The sequence below is a fragment of the Salvelinus namaycush genome, chromosome 19 (assembly GCF_016432855.1).
Source record: "Salvelinus namaycush isolate Seneca chromosome 19, SaNama_1.0, whole genome shotgun sequence".
NCBI lineage: Eukaryota > Metazoa > Chordata > Actinopteri > Salmoniformes > Salmonidae > Salvelinus > Salvelinus namaycush.
Window position 1 is genome coordinate 14,031,823 of NC_052325.1, and position 27,959 is coordinate 14,059,781.

At 43.4% G+C, this 27,959-nt stretch overlaps 1 protein-coding gene, 1 long non-coding RNA gene and 1 pseudogene across 2 annotated transcripts; 2 read left to right on the forward strand and 1 right to left on the reverse strand.

The window, feature by feature from the left end:
* The first annotated feature begins 639 nt into the window (after positions 1-639).
* On the forward strand, positions 640-2,897 carry LOC120063750. The gene is made up of 3 exons (XR_005478543.1): positions 640-828; positions 1,795-1,854; positions 2,797-2,897. It is a non-coding gene; the product is annotated as an uncharacterized LOC120063750 (long non-coding RNA).
* Positions 2,898-3,057: 160 nt separating this feature from the next.
* LOC120063749 lies at positions 3,058-20,247 on the forward strand (annotated as a pseudogene).
* On the reverse strand, positions 20,103-27,953 carry pdzk1 (PDZ domain containing 1). Its single transcript, XM_039014042.1, has 9 exons — positions 27,929-27,953; positions 26,312-26,521; positions 25,781-26,003; positions 25,118-25,254; positions 23,800-23,995; positions 23,360-23,556; positions 22,507-22,710; positions 20,899-21,270; positions 20,103-20,729 (listed from the first exon to the last, which is right to left on the reverse strand). Exons 2-9 carry the CDS (start codon positions 26,516-26,518, stop codon positions 20,673-20,675), a joined length of 1,593 nt encoding a protein of 530 aa, XP_038869970.1. The 5' UTR covers positions 26,519-26,521; positions 27,929-27,953; the 3' UTR covers positions 20,103-20,672.
* Positions 27,954-27,959: the final 6 nt, after the last annotated feature.

A 27,959-nucleotide genomic window follows, 5' to 3' on the forward strand; every position in this document is an offset into this window, starting at 1 on the left:
TGTATAATGAATTGATGAGAGAGATGTCTCAAATATTACTTTCATTTGTAACCCCTGTTGATTTAGAATAAAAGAAAAGTTGGTTCCTGATTCAGTCACGTCTTTAGCCACGTTTGTGTAGGTCAAACAAAAACACCCTCATGTGTGGTTGACCAATAGTGCCACCCACAATGCAGGTGATGGCTGCATGGTGCAGTTGGCAACTTAATCAAAAACTGCATGACCTTTGATCACATAATTTTTGTCAAGTTCATGCAGTCAATATTTAGTTGCAAGTCTGATCATTTTTATAACCTTAATACAACACACTTTGAAAGCCTTGACCAACGATGGTCACCGACTTGATGTAATTTGGGTGAACTATCCCTTTAAACTTAATAAACCATTCAAGCAGAGATCTGTATATAATTATGAAATGCTCATGTCTCCGCTCTAGCAATGGGAGTTGTTGTCCCAACATAAACCCATAGAAACAAATTGGCCTTATTTTGGACAGATCTTAGCGAGAGTGAAACATCTCGCCTGGCCTCTTCCTCTCTGTCCAAACGCATTTTGGTACGTCACGTTATTGCGACGGAATGGACTTTTCCCTCTTATTCTGATGACGTAGACCTCAGTTCAGCAAGTTGACAGGTCAACAACACGTTTCCACAATGCAAATAATAACAAAATAACCACGTTGTTACGTGTTAGTTGACATTTGTATTGTGGTCAGACATGACCTGAATGTAGAACCTTTGAACTGGAAGTATTCTATAGATTTTAGGCCATGGTTTCCTGATCAAAATGTTGCTTCTTATGGATTCAGTGATCATGTTCACCTCACAGGTAAGAACTAACGTTTGATAGCGAACATAAATTCACCCCATTCCGTACAAATGTGCGCAACCGCAACATTCAAACGAGGCTACAAAGAAAACTAATGGGACTGTAGCGACTGTGTTGACTTCAAAATCTGGGCTGTGAATTAGGTTTCTATTCAAGCGTTGATCGACATAGTAATGTCTCTATAGTATTGGAGAAAAGTTGAAAAAACGGACCCTCCGTTACATCGTGTCATGTCGTAACGTACAGCACGCATAAAGCAACTATTTCTGTCTTACAATCTCTCTCCACCAGGTGTAGCACTTCTCTCATCGTTTAAAAACAAGAAATGGACAGTGACGGGGGTAAGGGGGGGATACCTAGTCATTTTTTGCATCATCATTCTCAAAGCCGCTGTTTACTTCTAAAATCACTTTAGCACCGCCCTAAAAACCCGATTCAAATTCGACACAAACCTTCAAATAGGTATGTAATGACACATTATATAAACTCTTTATAGTGTTTTATTTACATTTTAGAGGCGATAAGGTGATAAGTTGGACAGATCAAGTGAAAAAAAGCTATTTTCCCACACAACATCTCTCCTTCTCACTATCACGCATTAGTTTCGCTTCCCCACCCGCCATTTTTAAAAAGAACCGACGGGGCTCATTGCCTGCTTGAATTATGCAGAAATGGGCAGCGTTTAGGTCATGTAATTGATAATGTTGGAAAGGGGAGAAATTGTGCTTTACAATGGTATTGACATTACAGTTGATCTGGAAGTATTACGTTTTTGGGTCGCTAAAATAAGGGCAATTGTACGGATCAAGGCGATGTACGAGTTTACGGGAGTTTACGTTAGCTAGATAACGCATCACAGCATTTTGGGATCTTGTTGCTTAGCCAGCTAACGTTAGGATGTTTGCACATACACTCACTGTCTGGTGCAAGTTAACTAACGTGGAAATCATCCAACTCTCTTCTCAGGTGCTGTTCTTTGGCTTTGGGTGGCTGTTCTTCATGCGGCAGCTGTTCAAAGACTATGAGGTATGTTATATTAGTTACTAGCTACAGAAGTAACGTTATTGCTACAGTGCCTTCAGAAAGTATTCATACCCCTTGACTTATTCCCCATTTTTTTTGCATTACAGCCTGAATTTAAAATGTATTAAATATATATTTCTCTCACCCTTCTACACACAATACCCCATAATGACAAAGTTGTGAAAATATGTTTTTAGACATTTTTGCAAATGTATCGAAAATGAAATTATACAAATTTACATAAGTATTCACACCCCTGTGAGTCAACGCACAACCCCCACCTGTGGACTTCGGGCCCTCATACCACCCTCATGGAGTCTGTTTCTGACCGTTTGAGCAGACACATGCACATTTGTGGCCTGCTGGAGGTCATTTTGCAGGGCTCTGGCAGTGCTCCTCCTGCTCAAAGGCGGAGGTAGCGGTCCTGCTGCTGGGTTGTTGCCCTCCTACGGCCTCCTCCACGTCTCCTGATGTACTGGCCTGTCTCCTGGTAGCGCCTCCATGCTCTGGACACTACGCTGACAGACACAGCAAACCTTCTTGCCACAGCTCGCATTGATGTGCCATCCTGGATGAGCTGCACTACCTGAGCCACTTGTGTGGGTTGTAGACTCCGTCTCGTGCTACCACTAGAGTGAGAGCACCGCCAGCATTCAAAAGTGACCAAAACATCAGCCAGGAAGCATAGGAACTGAGAAGTGGTCTGTGGTCACCACCTGCAGAATCACTCCTTTATTGGGGGTGTCTTGCTAATTGCCTATAATTTCCACCTTTTGTCTATTTCATTTGCACAACAGCATGTGAAATTTATTGTCAATCAGTGTTGCTTCCTAAGTGGACAGTTTGATTTCACAGAAGTGTGATTGACTTGGAGTTACATTGTGTTGTTTAAGTGTTCCCTTTATTTTTTTGAGCAGTGTATGTCCTTGTATCTGTGTCCCTCAGTTCCAGGTATTTCCACTGGAAGTTCAACCTGTATGTGATTCTACTGGTTCTAATCTTCGTAGTGCCTTTTTATATTGGCTACTTTGTCGTCAGCAACATCCGCCTGTGTGAGTGACATTTTGTCCATATTAGTCCAGCTGTAGCATAAATGAATTGATCCTTCCATGTTTGATGCTACAGTGTATGATGGGTGCTCTCTTGCTGGGGATTCTTACACGCAGTCTCTGAAGTGTATATTGTGTGTTTGTGTCTAGTGCAGAGACAGAAGCTGCTCTTTGCCTGTGTCATCTGGTTTACCTTCATGTATTTCTTCTGGAAGTTGGGGGACCCTTTCCCCATCCTTAGTCCCAAACACGGTGAGTGCCTACCCTTCCCCCTCTCCCTATTCTCACTCTCCCACGGCTGTGCAGGGCTCGACATTAAAACTTGCCCGGGACAAGTACAAAAAATAGTCGGTCAAGAAGAATATAGATTTAAATTGTCAGAAGGACAAGTAAAAAAATTATGCTAAAATCTAAATATCAAACAATTAGGCTACTCTGATCAGAATTGAATCAGTGTCCTCCGGATGCAATGTGTTTGTCACGTTCCTGACCTTATTTGCATTTGTTTTACTTTGTTTAGTTGGTCAGGACGTGAGCTGGGTGGGTAGTCTATGTTATGTGTTTCTATGTTGGGTTGAATGTGTTGCCTGATATGGTTCTCAATTAGAGGCAGGTGTTTGACGTTTCCTCTGATTGAGAACGATATTAAAACTTCTTCTCAATAGGGGGTGCTGTTTGCACTTTGTAATAATTTCGTACCCAAATTAAACTGCCTCGTACTCAATTCTTGCTCGTACAATATGCATATTATTATTACTATTGGATAGAAAACACTCTCTAGTTTCTAAAACCGTTTGAATTATATCTGTGAGTAAAACAGAACTCGAGTTGGAGCCTTTTTCCTATGTGGATGTGAGAATGCTGAATTCTGCAAGCTGTTCCCAGGTCAGTTTATTAATTTGCCTGTCTTCTATTGGTTGAGATGCACTGCATACGCCTTCCCCTGGATGTCAGCGAACAGTGAGATTTGAAATGGAGTCTCTAGGCAGATCTGAGAGGTTATAAATGGCCTGGGAACGAAGGGTCCGGTCTTTGTTCACTTCGCTCTGACGCAGGAAGGACCTTGGCATGTCGTACTAGAAAGCTCCGGTTATAGCTCTTAGATATATCCGGCTCTGTTTTTATTCGATATAGCTGTTAAAGACATCATAATGTTGTTATTTTAAACCGAGTTATATCAGTTTATGTCAGTATATTGCGATTTTCGGGTATTTATTTGTGTTGCGTTCTAGGGAGTTGGGCACGTCTGGCCCACATGGCTAATGTTTACTGCTAATTCCAACGTTGAACACTACATTCTACAACCGAGCAACGATTCTTTTGGACAAAGGACAACTTGCCCAAGATTCTGATGGAAGCACATCAAAAAGTAAGAACTATTTATGCTGTTAATTCGTTGTTCTGTTGAAAAATGTAAAATGCATAATCCGCCATTAATTTCCGTGCGGTCTCGCTTTAACGCACGCTGTATGTCGTAGTAACGTTAATTTTAAAAATGTAACACAGCGCTTGCATTAAGAACTAATGTATCTTTCATTTGCTGTCCAACCTGTATTTTTTAGTCAAGTTTATGATTAGTTATCGATTAGTATAGGTGCCTCTCCCAAGATTTCTCCCGACATTTTGTTGGCAGCTTGGCTACTTTTCTCATTGTATAACCACGATTTGTGCCGCTAAATATGCACATTTTCGAACAAACTCTATATGTATTGTGTAATATGATGTTATAGGACTGTCATCTGAAGAATTCTGAGCAGGTCAGTGAAAAAATTAATATCTTTTGCTGGTTTATACGTTATCGCTATTTTTGGCTTGAATCAATGCTGTTGTGTGGTTTGCTATTGTAGTAAGCTAATATAATGCTATATTGTGTTTTCGCTGTAAAACACTTAAAAAATCTGAAATATTGGCTGGATTCACAAGATCTTTGTCTTTCATTTGCTGTACGCTGTGTATTTTTCAGAAATGTTTTATGATGAGTATTTAGGTAATTCACGTTGCTCTCTGTAGTTATTCTAGTCGCTTTGGTGAGAGTTGTGATGGTGGCTGCAATGGTAAACTATGATTTATACCTGAAATATGCACATTTTTCTAACAAAACATATGCTATACAATAAATATGTTATCAGACTGTCATCTGATGAAGTTGTTTCTTGGTTAGTGGCTATTTATATCTTTATTTGGTCGAATTTGTGATAGCTACCTATGCAGGAAAAAAATGGTGGAGTAAAAAAAGTTGTGTCTTTTGCTAACGTGGTTAGCTAATAGATTTACATATTGTGTCTTCCCTGTAAAACATTTTAAAAATCAGAAATGATGGCTGGATTCACAAGATGTGTATCTTTCATCTGGTGTCTTGGACTTGTGATTTAATGATATTTAGATGCTAGTATTTACTTGTGACGCTATGCTAGGCTATGCTAGTCAGCTTTTTTACTGATGGGGGTGCTCCCGGATCCGGGATTGTGTGGAAGTAGAGGTTAAGGTAGGCTGTTCTCACTGTTTGTTTGTGGGTGATTGTTCCTGTGTCTGTGTCTGTATGCACCACACGGGACTGTTTCGTGGTTTCGTTCGTTTGTGTAGTCTGTACCTGTTTGTGCGTTCTTCGTGTATATGTAAGTTTTCAAGTTCAGGTCTGTCTACGTCGTTTGTTGTTTTGTAGTTTGTTTAAGAGTTTTACCGTCTTCGTCTGTCTGTAAATAAATTCATTATGTCTTCATTCAACGCTGCGTTTTGGTCCGACCCTTACTCCTCCTCCTCATCTGAGGAGGAGGCCTTAGACAGCCGTTACAGAATCACCCACCAACAAAGGACCAAGCGGCGTGGGAGAAAGCAACAGCGATCGCAGGATTCATGGACATGGGAGGAAATATTGGACGGAAAAGGTCCATGGGCACAGCCAGGAGAATATCGCCGCCTTCGTGAAGAGCTGGAGGCAGCTAAAGCCGAGAGGCGGTGGTATGAGGAGGCAGCACGGAAGCGAGGCTGGAAACCTGTGAGTCAAGCCCAAAAATTTCTTGGGGGGGCTACAAGGGAGTGTGGCGAAGTCAGGTAGGAGACCTGCGCCAACTCCCCGAGCTTACCGTGGAGAGCGAGAGTACGGCAGACACTGTGTTATGCGGTAGAGCGCACGGTGTCTCCTGTACGTGTGCATAGCCCGGTGCGGGTTATTCCACCTCCCCGCACTGGCAGGGCTAGATTGAGTATTGAGCCGGATGTCATGAAGCCGGCCCAACGCATCTGGCCACCAGTGCGTCTCCTCGGGCCGGCATACATGGCACCAGCCTTACGCATGGTGTCCCCGGTTCGCATACACAGCCCAGTGCGGGTTATTCCACCTCCCCGCACTGGTCGGGCGACGGGGAGCATACAACCAGGTAAGGTTGGGCAGGCTCAGTGCTCAAGGGAGCCAGTACGCCTGCATGGTCCGGTATATCCGGCGCCACGTCCCCGCCCCAGCCCAGTACCACCAGTGCCGGCACCACGCACCAAGCCTCCTGTGCGTCTCCAGAGCCCTGTTCCTCCTCCACGCACTAGCCCTATGGTGCGTGTCTCCTGCCCATTACCACCAGTGCCTACACCACGCACTAAGCCTCCTGTGTCTCTCCAGAGTCCTATGCGTCCTGTTGCTGCTCCCCGCACTAGCCTGAAGGTGCGTGTCCTTAGCCCGGTACCTCCAGTTCCGGCACCACGCACCAGGCCTACAGTGCGCCTCAGCCGGCCAGAGTCTGCCGTCTGCCCAGCGCCGTCTGAGCTGCCTGCCTGCCCAGCACTATCTGAGCCATCCGTCTGCCCAGCGCCGTCTGAGCCATCCGTCTGCCCAGCGCCGTCTGAGCCATCCGTCTGCCCAGCGCCGTCTGAGCCATCCGTCTGCCGAGCGTCGTCTGAGCCATCCGTCTGCCCAGCATCGTCTGAGCCATCCGTCTGCCCAGCGTCATCTGAGCCATCCGTCTGCCCAGCGCCATCTGAGCCAACCGTCTGTACTGAGCCTTCAAAGCCGCCCGTCTGTCATGAGCCTTCAGAGCCACTCAAAGGACGCTAAGGAGGGGGACAAAGACAATGGTGGAGTGGTGTCCTGCGCCGGAGCCGCCACCGTGGACAGATGCCCACCCAGACCCTCCCCTTGAGGTTCAGTTTTGCGTCCGGAGTCCGCATCTTGGGGGGGGGGGGTACTGTCACGTTCCTGACCTTATTTGCATTTGTTTTTGTTTAGTTGGTCAGGACGTGAGCTGGGTGGGTAGTCTATGTTATGTGTTTCTATGTTGGGTTGAATGTGTTGCCTGATATGGTTCTCAATTAGAGGCAGGTGTTTGACGTTTCCTCTGATTGAGAACCATATTAAGGTAGGCTGTTCTCACTGTTTGTTTGTGGGTGATTGTTCCTGTGTCTGTGTCTGTATGCACCACACGGGACTGTTTCGTGGTTTCGTTCGTTTGTGTAGTCTGTACCTGTTCGTGCGTTCTTCGTGTATATGTAAGTTCTCAAGTTCAGGTCTGTCTACGTCGTTTGTTGTTTTGTAGTTTGTTTAAGAGTTTTACCGTCTTCGTCTGTCTGTAAATAAATTCATTATGTCTTCATTCAACGCTGCGTTTTGGTCCGACATCTGAGGAGGAGGCATTAGACAGCCGTTACAGTGTTGCACACTGCCCTCCTAATCTCTACAGAGCTCATCATAGTATAATTATTGTAGGCCTGCATTGACAGCCAAGAGTGCTCTTTCAATCATGCAGTTGCGAGATGCGTTTTTGAGCTCAAAGCAAGCCTAGCCATGTGTGCACATTTTGTGGATATTCATTGCTAGTTAGTGAGTTATTTACCCAGTTATAGCTCATTTATGGTCAGCAATGAAAATCCTGGAAAGGTAATTGTGTGTGCATCACCTGCGTGTGCCAGAGAGAGACAGACATTTGAGCAGCAGGTAAAATAATGACATACAACTGACTAACTAGTAGGGCTTGGCAATATAACATAATTTACGATATACCAGTATTGATGCACGGACCGGTTTGGGTTTTTACTTTACCTTCTATAAGGGAATTTGAATGTTTGGTTTGTTAAATGTGATACACCGTGTGTAACGTCCAATTCTATAGTTTACTCCGCTACTTGAGTCATCTCTTCGCTCTCTCTCTCTCTCCATGCTGCTTTCCACACAGTTCTAGCCCCGCCCCCTGTCACTTCTAGAGCGTGTTTGTTGTTCCTCGACCATGAGACATTTGGGTTCAGTCTGCATGGTCAATGCAGCACATGCAACAATGTTGATGACGACAATGCTGTTTTCACTTTGCTTCTTAATATAAATCCATTTGCGTTCTATAAGCACACTATTAGTTTGTGTTTCTTACATCTGCAAACTGCTAGTTTGTTTTAGCAAGTTGGGTCTAAATCATGTTAGCCGCTAATGCTAGCAGCTAAATGTACTGAGTCAGAGCAAACGTAACTAGCTATACAGCAGGGATCATCAACAAGATTCTTGACTGGATGGTCAGGGGGCCAGAACATAATAAAAATTTAAAAAACATGTAGACTGTAAATTGACCACTGGAAGCCTTAACAGATATATAATATTTTAATAAAATATAATAATTTTAAACCTTGATTACTTTTGGGAACACTGTCCTGCGTATCGGGCGCAGTGCATGCTGACATGGTCGCCAGGTGTACGGTGTTTCCTCCGACACATTGGTGCGGCTGGCTTCCAGGTTAAATGGGCATTGTGTCAAGAAGCAGTGCAGCTTGGTTGGGTTGTGTTTGAGGAAGCACGGCTCTCGACCTTCGCCTCTCCCGAGTCCGTACGGGAGTTGCAGCGATGAGACAAGACTGTAACTACCAATTGGATACCACAAAATTGAGGAGAAAAAGGGGGAATAAAAAAATAGATCACCATGGTGCTGATTCCCTGGTGTTGTTTACGATCTTTTATTTCCTACAATGAAACGTTTTTTTTTTTTTTTTTTGCTGAGAACTTGGGGGGACAAATTCGGCCCTTGGGCCTCCAGTTGGGGAACCCTGTAATACAGCCTGATAATACCAGTGATGGTGTAGGCCTAAATCAGTGTTATTTGTGCAACAGTATCTTCTAAATCAAAGAGGAATGTACAAAGCATGAATCTGTTAGCTACATGAAGTAGCTAAGACAAAACATTCAATGTAGCCAAAGATTATAGGGTCCCCTAGGAGACACTTAACACTGTGTTCCTACCCTGTCACAATAAATCCTGGCATTTTCATTCGTGGTCATGTCAAACAACACTGTGTTCAAATTCCACATTATTATATTCTAACTATAGAATTAGAATAACCATTCAATTTCCATTATTCCAACAGTTCACCCAAGTGTTTTGCTCCAAATCGCTAGTCAAATCGCAATTGCAACATTTGGTTAAAAATAAAGCCTAGATTGTTTGCCCATATAGTGCAGCCCTACATTGCAGTGTGAAAATGACCTCAAATGAGTACAGGAAATGCAGAAATGAAACATTTTCTATTGGAGAAATGGAGAAAGGCCCATTGAAATCACTTAGAATATATGTGTTGCCACCCTAGGGTCACACACCACTCATAAAGCAAATGTATAACCTGTATTATTAAAAAACATTAAAAAATAAAATGTAATACTGTGATATTATATTTTGGCCATATCGCCCAGTCCAACTAACTAGATAACCAGACAAACTACAAAATATGTTTTGAATTGGCTATCTCGCTAGTTAATTATTTAGCTGTTAGCATGTATTAATGTCTAGCTATTAGCATGCATTGTCATGTCCGATGTCCTAAAATAACTTTTTATTTTTTATTTTTACAGTTGTTAATAAACTATCTCTCAAGCGCTCATTATTGACTAGGATTCTCTTCTATTCAATACTGGCCATGTAATTCTGACAAAGTTACAAAAATATCCCTAGAATAGCCTGATTGACAAGTAACTCCTATGCTGTCAGGATCTCCCCTGAACACTGACTATTTTAACCTACGTCTTACCTTGCCCACCTCAGTCTTTTGATCCCTGGTTCATTGAATGAGGGAATTATTTTATGTTGCAGGGTGGCCAACCGTCCTCCAGGAGATTCCAGGAAAGCTACTGGGTATGCAGGCTTTTGTTCCAGCCCTGTTCGAACACACCGCAATGTAAAATATCAGCTGCTCAACAGGACCTTGATAAGCTGACTGGTGTGTTTGAGCAGGGTTGGATCAAAAGCCTGCACACCCAGTAGCTATCCAGATGGAAGGTTGATGGACCACATGTGTTTTATACAGTAAACTATCAGTGCAGTATTTTACATTGTGGGGGGTTAAGTGCCTTGCCCAAGGCCACAATGGCAGAAGACACTTTATACTAGATGGGATCAGAGACCAGCAGCCTTCCATTGTCAGTACCAGGGATAATAATGAATGTTATTTTGTGAAGTGGTTCCTTGCATCATGCAACACCTTTTTGGCACTTGGTGTTACAGTCCTTTTTTGGGGAGTACAAGTGACTTGAACTTTCGTGGCTAAAAAAGTTAATGTCAAGCCCTGCTGTGTGTAAGGCCCTATTCCAAATCAACGCGTAGCCCCTACTCATGCACACCTCTAGTAGATCTGAAGGTACTGGATTGTAACAGTGATAGGCATAGAATTTAACATTATGTTCAATCTCTGTACCTCAGGTATCCTGTCCATTGAGCAGCTGATCAGTCGTGTTGGTGTCATGGGGTCACTCTGATGGCTCTCCTGTCCGGCTTTGGTGCCGTCAACTGCCCTTACACCTACATGTCCTACTTTCTACGGTTAGTGTACTAAGTCTGTATAGTCAAAAACAGCATTAAACAACTACATTACCTACAATTCCATTCTCTAACTCCACATAGACACCTACTACTCTACACCTCACATACTGTACTCGTCACTCCTAAATGACCTACCCTTTTATTCACCAGTAAACATAGTACCCTTACTACATTTATACCTGTGTGATGCATTACATCTTTATCTACAGGAATGTGACAGAGAGTGATATTCTTGCCTTGGAGAGGAGACTTCTTCAGACCATGGACATGGTCATCAGCAAGAAGAAACGGTGAGCGTGAGAGAGAATCACGTGCTGTTGTCTTGTGCCAGTGTTTGATGTCATATGTTTTGTGTTTTGTCCGTGCAGCATTGCCATGGCGCGGAGGCAGATGTACAAGCAAGGGGAGGACCAGAACAAACAGACAGGATTCTGGGGCATGATCAAAAGTGTCACAACCTCACCAACGCACAGCGAGAATATCCTTCACATCGTGTGTGTGTGTGTTTGTGTGTGTGTGTGTGTGTGTGTGTGTGTGTGTGTGTGTGTGTGTGAGAGAGAGAGAGAGGTTTCCTTGACCCCACCTCTTCAGATTTGTTTCTGATTCAGCAGGAAGTGGATGCTCTGGAGGAACTGAGTCGCCAGCTCTTCCTGGAGACAGTGGACCTGCAGGCCACCAAGGTAACACACACACACGTAACAGGGGCTTGACCATCGGTCCAGTAGAACCCTGATAAAAGCCCTAACTACTGTTGAGGAGCAGTCTGTATAGTCTACTGTGTAGACCATTCAAACAAACACCAGGCAGAAGGGCATTCCACACAATAAAAGTCCAAAAAGATGAAAACGGTGAAAGTTCTGTTTAAAAGTCCTTTTGGAATGTTCCGTGGTCCCCCCCATACACATCAGGCACGCTCTTATTTGAGCTGCAGCAGGCTTCCTGGGTGGTGTACTGAGTGAAATACAAAGATTCTGTCAGCAAATGGTGATGTTGCACTATGGTGCCATAGGTCAAATACACAACACATCTCCAAATATGATTCAACAAATTCACAATAAACCAAAATAGTAATACCAAAGCAAAAACAAACAATAATGGATAATACATTCACACAACTCAATGGTAAAATCAACACAGTTTGATAAGGTGATGTAAGAGTAATGTTATTGGGGATTTTTTAGAGGACAATGCCTCTTCACGATAGTGAAGGTATTCAAAGTATTTGGAGCAAAAGCCAGTGGGGGAGACACTGGGAGTGTTCAGCCAGAATAATAGCTGTAATTCACAATGACTTGTCTTTCAATCCAATGGCTAAATGGAATTTGAGGATTGTCAATGGCTGCGGATGAAATGAAAGAGGTGCAGGCTACTTAACTTGGGGAAGGGTGAACACGTTTCACCCTGCCAGTACCCCAAAAGGCCTCCTCTCTGCTTCGATCCGGTTCACACTAGTTTGTTGCGTTGAGGTCTGTGTAGTGTGCGGGGCTCATTGTCCTCCGGTCAGGTCCACGCAGCTAGAAATTCAATCCACAGGTGTGCAGTACAATATTTCTTACCATTGTTGATGGAATCTGATGGTCTTGCAGGAAGATACTGATGTCCCTGTGCCATCTGTGCTACGGACTGGATCGTCTTGGAAAAGCAGAAACCAGTTGCACATCTAGTCTTGGGGTTGTTGCCACCAAAACTGAGTCCCAAATCATTGAGTTCCAAATCAAAACATTGGTGCTTAACAACCAAACATTCTACTTAAGTAAACAGTATTTATGTTCAAAGCATACTCTGTTTTCTGTGTTACCATATTCTAAAAAGAATTGAGTGCCCCAAAAATGTGTGTAAATATTATTCATTCAGAGGAGATATCAAGATGCAGTACCTGAATAATTTCCCCCCATATTATGTTCTTTAAAGACATGCAGGCTTTACACACACACACACACACACACACACACACACACACACACACACACACACACACACACACACACACACACACACACACACACACCTGGAATATATATATACATTCCAGGTGACTACCTCATGAAGCTGGTTGAGAGAATGCCAAGTGTGTGCAAAGCTGTCATCAAGGCAAAGGATGGCTATTTTGAAGAATCTAAAATATATTTTGATTTGTCTAACACTTTTTTTGATTTCATAGTTTTGATGTCTTCACTATTATTCTACAATATAGAAAATAGTAACTATGAAATAACAGATATGGAATCATGTATTAACCCAAAAGGTGTTCATGATGTAGTCACCTGGAATGCATTTCAATTAACAGGTGTGCTTTGTTAATTTGTGTAATTTCTTTCCTTAAATGCATTTCAGCTAATCAGTTGTGTTGTGACAAGGGGTGGCATACAAAAGATAGCCCCATTTGGTAAAAGACCAAGCCCATATTATGGCAAGAACAGCTCAAATAAGAAAAGAGAAACGACAGTCCATCATTACTTTAAGACATGAAGGTCAGTCAATCCGGAGAATTTCAAGAACTTTTAAAGTTTCTTGAAGTGCAGTCGCAAAAACCATCAAAGCGCTATGATGAAACTGGCTCTCATGAGAACCGCCACAGGAAAGGAAGACCCTCTGCTGCAGAGGATAAGTTCATTAGAGTTACCAGCCTCAGAAATTGCAGCCCAAATAAATCCTTCACTGAGTTCAAGTAACAGACACAGCTCAACATCAACGGTTCAGAGGAGACTGTGTGAATCAGGCCTTCATGGTCGAATTGCTGCAAAGAAACCACTACTAAAGGAGACCAATAAGAGACTTGCTTGGGCCAAGAAACACAGGCAATGGACATAAGACCAGTGGAAGTCTGTCCTTTGGTCTGAGTCTAAATTTGAGATTTTTGGTTCCAACCACTTGTCTTTGTGAGATGCAGAGTGGTGAACGGATGATCTCCACAAGTGTGGTTCCCACCGTGAAGCATGGAGGAGGTGTGATGGTGTGGGGGTGCTTTGCTGGTGAAACTTTTATTTAGAATTCAAGGCACACTTAACCAGGATGACAACTACAGCATTCTGCAGAGATACGCCTTCCCATCTGGTTTGGGCTTAGTGGGACTATCATAGTCCCACTAAGGGACGTTTTTCAAAAGGACAATGACCCAAAACATCTCCAGGCTGTCGAAGGGCTATTTGACCAAGAAGGAGAGTGAAGGAGTGCTGCATCACATGACCTGGCCTCCACAATCACCCAAGCACAACCCAATTGAGATGGTTTGGGATGAGTTGGACTGCAGAGTGAAGGAAAAACAGCCAAGAAGTGCTCAGCATATGTGGGGACTCCTTCAAAACTTTTGGAAAAGCATTCCAGGTGAAGCTGGTTGAGAGAATGTCAAGAGTATGCAAAGCTATCATCAAGGAAAAGGGTGGCTACTTTGAAGAACCTAAAATATAGATTATATTTTGATTTGTTTAATCAAATCAAGTTTATTTTATATAGCCCTTCGTACATCAGCTAATATCTCGAAGTGCTGTACAGAAACCCAGCCTAAAACCCCAAACAGCAAGCAATGCAGGTGTAGAAGCACGGCGGCTAGGAAAAACTCCCTAGAAAGGCCAAAACCTAGGAAGAAACCTAGAGAAGAACCAGGCTATGAGGGGTGGCCAGTCCTCTTCTGTCTGTGCCGGGTGGAGATTGTAACAGAACATGGCCAAGATGTTCAAATGTTCATAAATGACCAGCATGGTCAAATAATAATCAGGAGTAAATGTCAGTTGGCTTTTCATAGCCGATCATTAAGAGTATCTCTACCGCTCCTGCGGTCTCTAGAGAGTTGAAAACAGCAGGTCTGGGACAGGTAGCACGTCCGGTGGACAGGTCAGGATTCCATAGCCGTAGGCAGAATAGTTGAAACTGGAACAGCAGCAAGGCCAGGTGGACTGGGGACAGCAAGGAGTCATCATGCCCGGTAGTCCTGACGCATGGTCCTAGGGCTCAGGTCCTCCGAGAGAGAGAAAGAAAGAGAGAAGGAGAGAATTAGAGAGAGCATACTTAAATTCACACAGGACACCGGATAAGACAGGAGAAGTACTCCCGATATAACCAACTGACCCTAGCCCCCCGACACATAAACTACTGCAGCATAAATACTGGAGGCTGAGACAGGAGGGGTCAGGAGACACTGTGGCCCCATCCGATGATACCCCCGGACAGGGCCAAACAGGAAGGATATAACCCCACCCACTTTGCTAAAGCACAGCCCTCACACCATTAGAGGGATATCTTCAACCACCAACTTACCATCCTGAGACAAGGCCGAGTATAGCCCACAAAGATCTCCACCACAGCACAAACCAAGGGGGGGCGCCAACCCAGACAGGAAGATCACGTCAGTAACTCAACCCACTCAAGTGACGCACCCCTCCTAGGGACGGCATGAAAGAGCACCAGTAAGCCAGTGACTCAGCCCCTGTAATAGGGTTAGAGGCAGAGAATCCCAGTGGAGAGAGGGGAACCGGCCAGGCAGAGACAGCAAGGGCGGTTCGTTGCTCCAGAGCCTTTCCGTTCACCTTCACACTCCTGGGCCAGACTACACTCAATCATATGACCTACTGAAGAGATAAGTCTTCAGTAAAGACTTAACTTCTTTGGGCTGCAAGCCCGAAGCCGGGCACAATATGACAACAGCCACTTCAAGTGCAGGGCGCGAAATTCAAAATATATATTTTTGAAATATTTAACTTTCACACATTAACAAGTCCAATACAGCATTTGAAAGATAAACATCTTGTGAATCCAGCCAACATGTCCAATTTTTTAAATGTTTTACAGCGAAAACACCACGTATATTTATGTTAGCTCACCACCAAATACAAAAAAGGATAGACATTTTTCACAGCACAGGTAGCATGCACAAAACCAACCTAACTAACCAAGAACCAACCAAACTAACCAAGAAACAACTTCATCAGATGACAGTCTTATAACATGTTATTCAATAAATCTATGTTTTGTTCGAAAAATTTACATATTTGAGCTATAAATCAGTTTTACATTGCAGCTACCATCACAGCTACCGTCAGAAATGGCACCGAAGCAGCCAGAGTAATTACAGACACCAACGTCAAATACCTAAATACTCATCATAAAACATTTCTGAAAAATACATGGTGTACAGCAAATGAAAGACAGGCATCTTGTGATTCCAGCCAATATTTCCGATTTATTAAGTGTTTTACAGCGAAAACACAATATAGCATTATATTAGCTTACCACAATAGCCAGAAACACAAGCCATTCCCCAGCAGCAAAAGTTAGCGATCGTAACAAACCAGCAAAAGATATATAATTTTTGACTAACCTTGATAAGCTTCATCAGATGACAGTCCTATAACATCAGGTTATACATACACTTATGTTTTGTTCGAAAATGTGCATATTTAGAGCTGAAATCAGTGGTTATACATTGTGCTAACGTAGCTACTTTTTCCCACAACGTCCGGATATTTTTCTGACACTCACATATTCTGACCAAATAACTATTCATAAACATAACTAAAAAATACATGTTGTATAGGAAATGATAGATACACTAGTTCTTAATGCAATCGCCGTGTTAGAATTCTAAAAATAACTTCATTACGATATGCAGTTTACGTTATGGCGAGAGCATGCCCAAAACCTGGCCGCAAACTACTAGTACAACATGTTCGACAGATATATGAAATAACATCATAAAATGGGTCCTACTTTTGATGATCTTTCATCAGAATGTTGTACAAGGGGTCCTTTGTCGGGAACAATTGTTGTTTGGATTTAGAATGTCCTCTTCTCCAGTCAATTAGCACGGAAAGCTAGCAAAGTGGCGCTAAGCTCTCCTTCCTGAACAAACGCAGACAACGCAACACGCCTAACGTCCCGAAAAAATTTCAATAATCTAATAAAACTATATTGAAAAAACATACTTTACGATGATATTGTCACATGTATCAAATAAATTCAAAGCCGGAGATATTAGTCGTCTATAACGACAGCTGTACAGAAGGCAAAACCAGGTCCCTTCACGCGCTCTCCAGAAAACAGGAAACTGGTGACACGTCATACAAAGAGCATTTATTCGACCCCAGATCAAGTTATACACTCAATTTCTTCTCTCACTGCCTGTCGACATCTTGTGGAAGACGTATGAAGTGCATGTATACTGATATATATCAAGGACATTTATAGGCAGGCCCTAGAACAGAGCATCGATTTCAGATTTTCCACTTCCTGTCAGGAAGTTTGCTGCAAAATGAGTTCTGTTTTACTCACAGATATAATTCAAACGGTTTTAGAAACTAGAGAGTGTTTTCTATCCAATAGTAATAATAATATGCATATTGTACGAGCAAGAATTGAGTACGAGGACGTTTGAAATGGGCACCTTTTATCCGGCTACTCAATACTGCCCCTGCAGCCCAAACAGGTTAAAGGTTGAGACCGAGTCTGCGTCTCTCACATGGGTAGGCAGACTATTCCATAAAAATGGAGATCTATAGGAGAAAGCCCTGCCTCCAGCTGTTTGCTTAGAAATTCTAGGGACAATTAGGAGGCCTGCGTCTTGTGACCGTAGCGTACGTGTAGGTATGTACGGCAGGACCAACTCGGAAAGATAGGTAGGAGCAAGCCCATGTAACGCTTTATAGGTTAACAGTAAAACTTTGAAATCAGCCCTTGCCTTAACAGGAAGCCAGTGTAGGGAAGTTAGCACTGGAGTAATATGATCAAATTTCTTGGTTCTAGTCAGGATTCTAGCAGCCGTATTTAGCACTAACTGAAGTTTATTTAGTGCTTTATCCGGGTAGCCGGAAAGTAGAGCATTGCAGTAGTCTAACCTAGAAGTAACAAAAGCATGGATTCATTTTTCTGCATCATTTTTGGACAGAAAATTTCTGATTTTTGCAATGTTACGTAGATGGAAAAAAGCTGTCCTTGAAACAGTCTTGATATGTTCGTCAAAAGAGAGATCAGGGTCCAGAGTAACGCCGAGGTCCTTCACAGTTTCATTTGAGACGACTTTACAACCATCAAGATTAATTGTCAGATTTAACAGAATATCTCTTTGTTTCTTGGGACCTAGAACAAGCATCTCTGTTTTGTCCGAGTTTAAAAGTAGAAAGTTTTCAGCCATCCACTTCCTTATGTCTGAAACACAGGCTTCTAGCGAGGGCAATTTTGAGGCTTCACCATGTTTCATTGAAATGTACAGCTGTGTGTCATTAACACTTTTTTTGGTTACTACATGATTCCATTTATGCTATTTCATAGTTTTGATGTCTTCACTATTATTCTATAATGTAGAACATCGTAAAAATAAAGAAAAACCCTTGAATGAGTAGGTGTCCAAACTTTTGACTGGTAGTGTGTGTGTAGTGTTGTGTTTTGTGCTAAGCCTATTGTTATGTACGTTTGGTTGATTGTAATAATGTGTCTTTGTCCCTCTCTTCACTCTTTCCTGGACTGTAGGAGCGGATTGAATACTCCAAGACATTCCAGGGGAAATACTTCAACTTCCTGGGTTATTTCTTCTCCATCTACTGTGTGTGGAAAATCTTTATGGTAAGAGTTAGACATAGTCTGACTGAGACCTAGATTCATCTTGGCCCAACTAGCACTGGTTAGCTTGCTTGACAGCCTTAGAAACAGAGGAATCTGAGAAAATCAAGTTTGAGTTTGGTATCTGTCAGTTTAGAGAATATTCATTGTCTTTTGATCTCTATTTAGTAACATGTATTGTGTCTGTAAGTTAAAACATTTGTTCTTCTACCCATATTGTTTTTGCTTTCAAATAGAATGACCTTATACTTCACATACAGTCAGTTTATCATATCCACATCAGGCCCCAAAACTATATCTGTAGTTACTCTGTTTTTTTTGTCCCTCTAAGGCCACCATTAACATTGTGTTTGACCGTGTTGGGAAGACTGATCCAGTGACTAGAAGGATTGAGATCACTGTTAACTACCTAGGCATTCAGTTTGATGTGAGTTTTGCTACTCATGCACACACACACCTCAAGTAATGTTAATGGTTGTCATTTTATGAAAATGTCCTTCTGTACTCAATATTCACCTTTATGGGATAATTCCAAATGGAAATAGTAAGTTGTATTGGTGTGTTCTATTGTTGCTCTAGTTTTCCTTACATATCCTCTCCTCGGCAGGTAAACTTCTGGTCTCAGCACATCTCCTTCATCCTGGTGGGCATCATCATCGTCACCTCTATTAGAGGCCTTCTCATCACACTCATCAAGGTAAGCCAACTACAGACAGGAAGTAGTCAGTCTACCGAGGCATGTTACGATGTATCCTAACACTGATCTTGACTCTCTGTTTCTCTCTAGTTCTTCTATGCCATCTCCAGCAGCAAGTCCTCCAATGTTATAGTGCTGGTCCTAGCTCAAATCATGGTCAGTATGTGTTTTGTTATATGCAAGATTTGTGACAAAGAGCAGAGTGCATATATTTCAGTGCAAATGCTTTTTTTGTGATCAGTTGTCTATTCAATCTTTAGATAAGTTAGTGCAAAGACAACTGACATACTGCGTGTCTCTCTCTTGTTTCTCTCAGGGGATGTACTGTGTCTCGTCCGTTCTCCTCATGAGGATGAGCATGCCTCTAGAGTACCGCTCTATCGTGACCGAGGTGCTGGGCGAGCTGCAGTTCAACTTCTATCACCGATGGTTCGACGTCATCTTCCTCGTCAGTGCCCTCTCCAGCATCCTTTTCCTCTACCTCGCCCACAAACAGGCGCCCGAGAAGCACATGACCCCCTGACCCCACTTTGAACTTGACCCTTTACCTGGAAGCTCAGCTGGCGTCCAGAACTGAACTTTGAGTCTGTGGGATTTAGATGTTCTCTTTTTTAAATCTCTGGTCCGTCTGTGTGGTGGCGAGAAGAAGAGGTTTTGCCTGTGTTTCCTGAATCAGGAAGGGCCGACGCGTGGCCATGTGGACCATTGGTGTCGGGGGGAATCAATGGAGGGGAATTGGTGCCATGGAAAGCTGGACTAATGTTGGGGTGAACGTGGGGGGGAATGACTAAAACAATGTAGCTAACGATGAGGATGTGTCATCGTGCTGTTGGCCCGTTGGACACAGGTTCTGTCTAGCCTTAAATGAATCTGACCACAGGAGAACTGCATAGTATACAGCACAGACCAGCTTCACTGCAACACTAGCTTTGTTGTATGAATGGGTTGTAAAGACCATCACTACCTGAAGTTTACACTCTATTTTTGACAAACAGAATACTAAAAATTATAGAAGAAATGTATCCCCAATGTCCATGATGCTATTGGCTAGCATCTTTCATGGTGTCCAGTCTGTACATGTCATGTACCTGGGGTTGTTTGTTGGTGAATGTGTGCGAATATCTACTGTACTCTACTGTGCTTTCACACAGGTGGGAAAGCTACAGAATAAACACATTTATGTGGTTATTAGTTACTTCGTTCCCTTTATTTTAAGTACTGCAATGCCACTATAAATATACCAGTTAAGCAGAGAATAAGTGAATAGTGACTTATAGACAGATCTGGGACTGGGTACTTTGTCTCTTTGTGAGACCGGTATTTGGCATCTGAGCAGAAAGCCTCTTTGGATCTGCTAAAATAAATAACCATTTAAATGCTATCTAAATGACAGCTTTATGATTAAGGTGCAGGGTGATGTTGCTATATGGTTTTTGTTATAGTATAACACATTGAACTGGTATTACTAGTGTTCTCTGTCTACATTGCACGTGCTTGTAATAAGATCATATCAATCCATACGTTTGTTGGGTAACAGTGGCATCTAACTGATCAATGCAATTATACATCAATAAATACATAACTATTTATTACTATTTTAAACCAATTGCATTCATACCTTTAAACAGACTCTGTCATTGGAATGTATTTAGTTTGATCAGAGTTTTTATGCCAAGATATCCACATTATCCTGCATGGTATAAAGGTTGACAGGAGACAGAAAAGGTCAGGAAGTTGTTTCTCATTGGTGACTTCTCAGAGTCTCTCATCAACACTCGAGCAAGATGATGCTGCTGAAGACACAGATGGAGTCTAAGGGAGAGAAAGAGTCAAATAATTGTCTGCAATCGAATTGTGGGCAAATACAATTGATACTAACTTGCTTCTGAATACTTTGGTTTTAGTCTATAAATTCAGAGTCATTTGAATCTAGTTCAGAAGGTACCAAGGCACTCGAGCACATTTCTGTAATGTCACTCACTCTCTCTCGTGTCTGGGGCAGTGGGATGCATGGCTTAGCTTCCTCCTCCTCCTCCTCCTCTTGGACTTCCTCCAGAGTGGCTGGCGTGTCTATCTGGGCTGGTGTAAGTCTTTGGGCTGTGGAGGGGGGTGGGGATGGGGACCTGGCTGTGGGCGCGGGGGTGAGGAGCTGGGGTGTGATGGCCACCCCTTTGACTTTGAAGTGGTCGTAGGCCTGCTTCCCAGCCACTAGGAGCACCAGTGAGCTGCCGCTGTTACGGATCAACCCCACCACTTGCTCGTGACTGCTCTGCTCCACGTTTACACCGTCCACCTCCAAAACAATGTCATCGTCCTCCATACCCACCCTGTCCGCAGCTCCACCCTTCACCACCTGAGAGAGAGAATTAGTGGAATTGGCTATTTCAGCCACACCCTTTGCTGACAGGTGTATAAAATCGAGCACACAGCCATGCAATCTTTATAGACAAACATTGGCAGTAGAATGGCCTTACTGAAGAGCTCAGTGACTTTCAACGTGGCACCGTCACACGATGCCAACTTTCCAACAAGTCCGTTTGTCAAATTTCTGTAAGTGCTTTTATTGTGAAGTGGAACGTCTAGGAGCAACAACGGCTTAGCCGTCAAGTGGTAGGCCACATAAGCTCACAAAACGGGAGCAACGTCAGCACAAGAACTGTTCGTCGAGAGCTTCATGAAATGGGTTTCCATGGCCTAGCAGGCCTAAGATCACCATACGCAATGCCAAGCGTCGGCTGGAGTGGTGTAAAGCTCACCGCCATTGGACTCTGGAGCAGTGGAAACGCGTTCTCTGGAGTGATGTCTCATGATTCAAAATCTGGCAGTCCGACGGACCAATCTGAGTTTGGCGGATACCAGGAGAACGCTACCTGTCCGAATGCATAGTGCCAACTGTAAAGTTTGGTAGAGGAGGAATAATGGGCCTGTTTTTCGTGGCTCAGGCTAGGTCCCTTAGTTACACTGAAGGGAAACTTTAACACTACAGCATACAATGACATTCTGGACAATTCTGTGCTTCCAACTTTGTGGCAACAGTGTGGGGAAGGCCCTTTCCTGTTTCAGCATGACAATTTGTCTGGAATTGTTTTGCTTTGTGCACGGGAGGTCCATACAGAAATAGTTTGTCGACATCGGTGTAGAAGAACTTGACTGGCTTGCACAGCGCCCTGACCTCAACCCCATCGAACACCTTCAGGATGAATTGGAACGCAGACTGCGAGCCAGGACTATTCACCCAACATCAGTGCCCGACCTCACTAATGCTCTTGTGGCTGAATGGAAGCAAGTCCCCGCAGCAACATTCCAACATCTAGTGGATAGCCTTCCTAGAAGAGTGGAGGCTGTTATAGCAGCAAAGGGGGGACCAACTCAATATTAATGCCCATGATTTTGTAATGAGATGTTCGACGAGCAGGTGTGCACATACTTTTGGTCATGTTGTGTATGAAATTGAGGTTATTATGTGCTTTGTTCCCTTGATATTTCCCAAATCTCATTAACAGTCTTGTTAAGTTCATGTATTTGGGATGCATGATCTTATCCGTTTGGCTACCCATTGAGTATAGTAGGTGCTTTACATTGTACTTACCTCATTGACGTACAGGCCACAGACCCCCTGGATACTGTTGAGGTGGAAGCCGTACCCAGCGGAGGTCTTCTCCATCTTACACAGCTTGAGGAGCGCTGTGGTGGCTGGGGCAAGGACTGGGATGCACTCTGGGTAGCTGGGTGGAGGGCTCGCTGGAAGGAGGAATCCCATCTCTTCCAAGTAGAAAAGAGGAGACACGCCTCCCTGTGGAACATCACAATTAATCTCAGACCTACATCTCAATCCCCACTAGTCTTCTTTACTGCCCTGTCTCTCTGGCCACTTCCCGAGCCTGTAATATATGCAATGATAGTTACCAGGAAATGACTGCCCCTCAGCCTTTCATTTTTTAAACTTCTGTAGGCTTTTTGAATGGTCTTCAAAGGGCAAAAATTTAGCACAATGGACTTAAGTGCAAACTCTTTATAAAAGGCATCTGGCAGAAGTAAATCGAATAACACATACTTTTACATATATATATAAAATTATATAATTGTGAATCCCGATCGAAATAGCTTTTTGAGTGAAAATGAAAAGCACTCAACAAATGTAATGTAATTTAATGTTATCATTATTATTAAAGATTAGGTGACATGATCTGGAAGTAAAGTGGAAAAGGAGGTTACTTTCACTGAGTATTCAAAAAGTTTCTGAGTGCTCATCAGGATCAGCTCCCCCCTTTCATTTAATATAATCCAAAAGGAAAAACTGATCCTAGATCAGCACTCCTACTCTGAGACACTTAAACTGACCAAGATTTGTAGGCCTATGTGCTTTAGCCAACTCCTTTGACTGTTGTTTCATTCATTTATTTCCTAAATCCAACAGGAAAGATTTCTCCCTGACTACTCACCATCTTGTAGAGCGTGTCCGTGTCTTCATCGACCACCAGGAGGCAGCACTTGTTGCCACATTGCCTGATCCTGTCCACCACCTGCTCATGGCTGCAGCTGTCCACTTCCTCTCCCTCCACGGCAACCAGCCTGTCCATCTCCTTTAGTCCCGCCCTATCAGCTGGGCTGCCCCTGTCAATGTCCTTGATGAAATGGCCTGCAGGTGGGACGATATTTACAGTGCATGTCCTTATTGTGTAAAATGATGCAGACTGATGACTGCTGTTGGTTAATAGTCTAATATTAATAATCCTATGTGGCTATTAGTAGATGTGTTGTTATAAGGGATTCATACATTCTGAAAAGTCATTATAACCGCATCTTAATGCATTGTACTGGTTGGCTTTAAGTAAAGTGTAACCAAGTTTTCAAAATTCACACACCACACAAGCACACACACCTGTCTTGTTAGGCTCAGCTTTTAGGATGTATCCATAGCCATCTGATCCTTTGAACAAGTCTACAATGCGTGGCTTCAGTGGGAGGAACTTCACTGTGGCTAGCCCCGCACCTAGCCTGATGCGTTTGTTCTTGTAGAACTTGTCGGTGTCCTCGTCCACCAATAGAAACATGATTCTGCTGCCTGATGCCTTGACCTGACAGAGAGGCCACAACAGGGGCTCTTTAAGGATGGTGTAATGTTAAAGAATTATCAGATAGAAATGAATTGTGAAGAATAGACATGTAGAATAAAGACTTGTTATGACATATCTTTCCTTAACTTGACCAATCACATTTGTTTCTGCTCTCAAGGCAAAGCTGCCCTTAGAACAAAGATGGAATCAGGAAAACTGATTTGCCAAATTATCATTGTCCCAACTCTTGCATTCTGAGTGAGTCCACATCACTAAGGTATTGCCATGGTCCACACACACCAACACAGTCATGAAGAGGGCATGACAATGCCTCTTCCCTGTCAGGAGGCTGAAAAGATTTGGTATGGGCCCTCAGATCCTCAAATGGTTCTACAGCTAAACCATTGAGAGCATCTTGACGGGCTGCATCACTTCTTGGTAAGGCAACTGCTTGGCATTCGACCGCAAGGCGCTACGGATGGTAGTGCGTATGGCATAGTACATCACTGTGGCCGAGCTCCCTGCCATCCAGGACCTCTATACCAGCCAGTGTCAGAAGGCCCTAAAAAGACTCCAGCCACACAAGTCAGACTGTTCTCTCTGCTACCGCACGGCAAGCGGTACCTATACACCAAGTCTGGAACCAACAGGACCCTGAACATCTTCTATCCCCAAGCCATAGAGCTGCTAAATAGTTAGTCCAGGTAGCTATTGGTTAACTATTTAACTATCTGCATTGACCCTTTTTGCACTAGCTCTTTTGACTCATCACATACACTGCTGTTACTGCTTATTATCTATCCTGTTGCCTAGTCACTTTATCCCTACCTGTATGTACATATCTACCTCAATTACCTCGTACCCCTGCACATCGACTCGGTCCTTGTACCCCATGTATCCACATTAATGTTACTCATTGTGTATTTATTCCTTGTGTTATTATTTTTCTATTTCTCTTTTTTCTTCTCTGTGTATTGGTAAGGGCCCATAAGAATTTAACTGTTAATCTACACCTGTTGTTTACAAAGCATGTGACAAATAACATTTGATTTGAACATAGTGTTGACAGGCTGTAGAATAACATGACAGATATTGAACTTAAAGTTCACCACAGAGTAGTGTAAATATGGGGTGAATCCTAACCTTCTCTACTATCTTGTCATGAGTGGCGTTCTCCATGTTCTCCCCGTTGACCTCTATCAGACGGTCGTTGGCCTTGACCCCTGCCCTCTCGGCCGCACCCCCTGGGTTCACCTCTGCCATGAACATGCCCACCTCACCTGGGTCAGGAAATGGAGGAAAGAAAATGGAGTTTAAAATAGAATCATAAAATCATTATCATTGGATATGCAAAAGACGTACAGTATAACACCCCTACTCTTACAATAAGTGCCATGGGATTTTTAGTGACAAAGGAGAGTCAGGACACCGATCCGAAAGATGGCACCCTACACAGGGCAATGTCCCCAATCCCTGCTCTGGGGAATTTATTTTTTAGACCAGGAGGAAATAGTACCTCCTACTGGCCCTCCAAAACAACTTCCAGCAGCATCTGGTCTCTCATCCAGGGACTGACCAGGACCAACCCTGCTTAGTTTCATAAGGAAGCTAGCAGTGGGATGGAGAGTGTTATGCTGCTGCCTATGCGAGACAATGATAATGTGTTTATTTCTTGCTTGATCAACAAGCAAAAAAACAGAGATGACAATAATTGCTATGTGTCCTATCAGCTGTAAAACACACAATCAAAAAAATAACCAAAGAGATTACATCTGTGTGTGTGTGTGTGTGCCCCACCCCTCTCACCTTTAACAGAGCGCAAAGAGAAGCCGTAACCCCCGCTGGACTTGGCCAGGTAGCAGAGTTTGGGTTTGGGTGCCTCTCCTGCCACTCCGTTCATGGTGGGCTGGGTGGGTTTGGGGTGCGGGTCAGAAAGGTCCACCCCCTCAGTCTTGGCCTGCTTGTAGGACGCCACATCCAGAACATGGAAGGTGACGGATGCACCACTCTCCTTCACCAGGTCCACCACCTAACCCAGGGCACACAGCACAAAGAGATGGGACAAAGCATGGTATGTTGTTACAGCAGTACCTATGGCTCTAGAGGTATCTAGTAATTCCACATTTACCAAACCCAAACTGGTACCTACTCAAGGCACTTTACATGATTTGATAGGTGTGAACAATACCAGAGGATAAGGTTATTACCATACTATTATCTTACTATTACCATGTTGCTTACACCTGTATAATTTCAATACAATAACAGTGGGAGAAGCTAGGGGTTAATGTGCAATTGGACAACTGCTAGCCCTGTCAGCTCCACTCCCCTCCTCACCCGTGAGTGGTCCATTTCATCCACGTAGGTTCCGTTGACCCGGAGAATGCGGTCTCCATCCTTCAAACCCGCCAGCTCGGCCGGCCCGCCCATCTCAAGGTTCCTGATCAGGTGACCATCCTCGCCTTTCTCCACCCTCAGGAAGAAGCCAAAGCTATGACCTGGCTTCTTACTCAGAACTATCACCCTGGGCTTGTACCCAGCCATGTCCTACAACAGACACCACAGGGTAAGAACACAACACGCCACACTAAACCACACCACATACTGGTGCGCACAGTCACCCTCTATTTTTACCCAGCCATAACATGCAATGCAGGCAATAGTGTGAGAATGCTAACACACACAACATTCCCTTCTACTTCCTACAAAAATGTTTTTTCACCCTCAGATCCTCCCCTGTGTGTAGCAGTGGTAAACCCGATTTTATCTAATCTCAATGTCCTAAACTCCCCCATTGTCAGACTTGCCAAATTACCTCAATAACGCAATGTGCTGTAAAACGTAGCTATTCTGTAGCAGCTCACAGGTACATACTGTACAGTAACTACACCCTCAGATAATTGGAAGTCAATTGGGTGTGGAGTGGAACAATTGCACAACATAAATCTGATTGGTCATATAGAAACAGAGATATAAACAGAGAGACAAAAAATACTAGATTTTCCACAGAGATGTAACAGTGTGGGGTTCTGCTGAAGACAGTGGTCATTGATTACACAGATTGAAACTTTACTGACAGATCTCTGGAGTGTATTCTGACAATCATTACGGGCGAGTCCCTAACTCACGCGCACACACACCAAGATCTACACTCTTGAAGACCTTTGTTTGAATAGTTAGGCCAACTGCTGACATCTCCAGAAGAAGGTTAACCTGCTATGCCAACTTTCCTGTGGCCGCGAGCAGGGTGTTAATGGTTAACGGCAGCCAGGGCCAGCTGAAGGTGTGAACTTTGACCCCCAAATAAAGAATGTCAACGTAGGAATACTTATAATGTATAATACTCTGTTATCACAGGGGGAAAGAAAGACGTGACGGACGTGTGTGTGTTCAGGTGTAAGTGTAGTGTAAGTCTGGGTGTGGTTCTGTGCTGATATTTATCTGTCCTACAGTTTGCTCATCTATTTCCAACTGTTAGATTATGATGAACACTGTAATATGTCAAATTGTATCATTTATTCCATTACATGGTCACTGTAGATTGCTGTGTCTGCTGGAAGAAGATGGAGTCCTCAACTCCTATAAGCTAGCACAAGATGACAATTGCAAGGAAACTCCATCTACATTTGGGAAGAAACCTTGAGTGGAACCATGATGCTATTTAGAGGGATGATATCCCATGAGTTTGAATCCTCCCTAAAGTGTGGGGGTACATGTCACATATTAACCCTAAAGTCTCACCCCTAGAGCGTTATATGGAACCCCTCTAGCCACTGCTCCTATATCTCTGATCTTTCTCTATGTCAATTACACTCTTACAGAAAACACCTGCCAACACCCGCCAAAAAATAAGATAACCAGTACATGCAATATCAAAAATAATGAGCAAATCGTAGAATTGACCATGTTAATAAATATAGCATTAATTAGAGAAACAGTAGAACATTCACTCACCTCCTCCTGTCTCTACTCCCAGTCCCAGTCC

Coding starts and splice junctions, on each gene's coding strand:
- pdzk1 (XM_039014042.1), bottom strand. CDS start 26,518: ATGGCTGGGTACAAGCCCAGGGTGATAGTTCTGAGTAAGAAGCCAGGT. Junction 23,557..23,799: donor AGCTGAGCCTAACAAGACAG/GTGTGTGTGCTT, acceptor TCCCACCTGCAG/GCCATTTCATCAAGGACATT. Junction 21,271..22,506: donor GTGGCCTGTACGTCAATGAG/GTAAGTACAATG, acceptor TCTCTCTCTCAG/GTGGTGAAGGGTGGAGCTGC.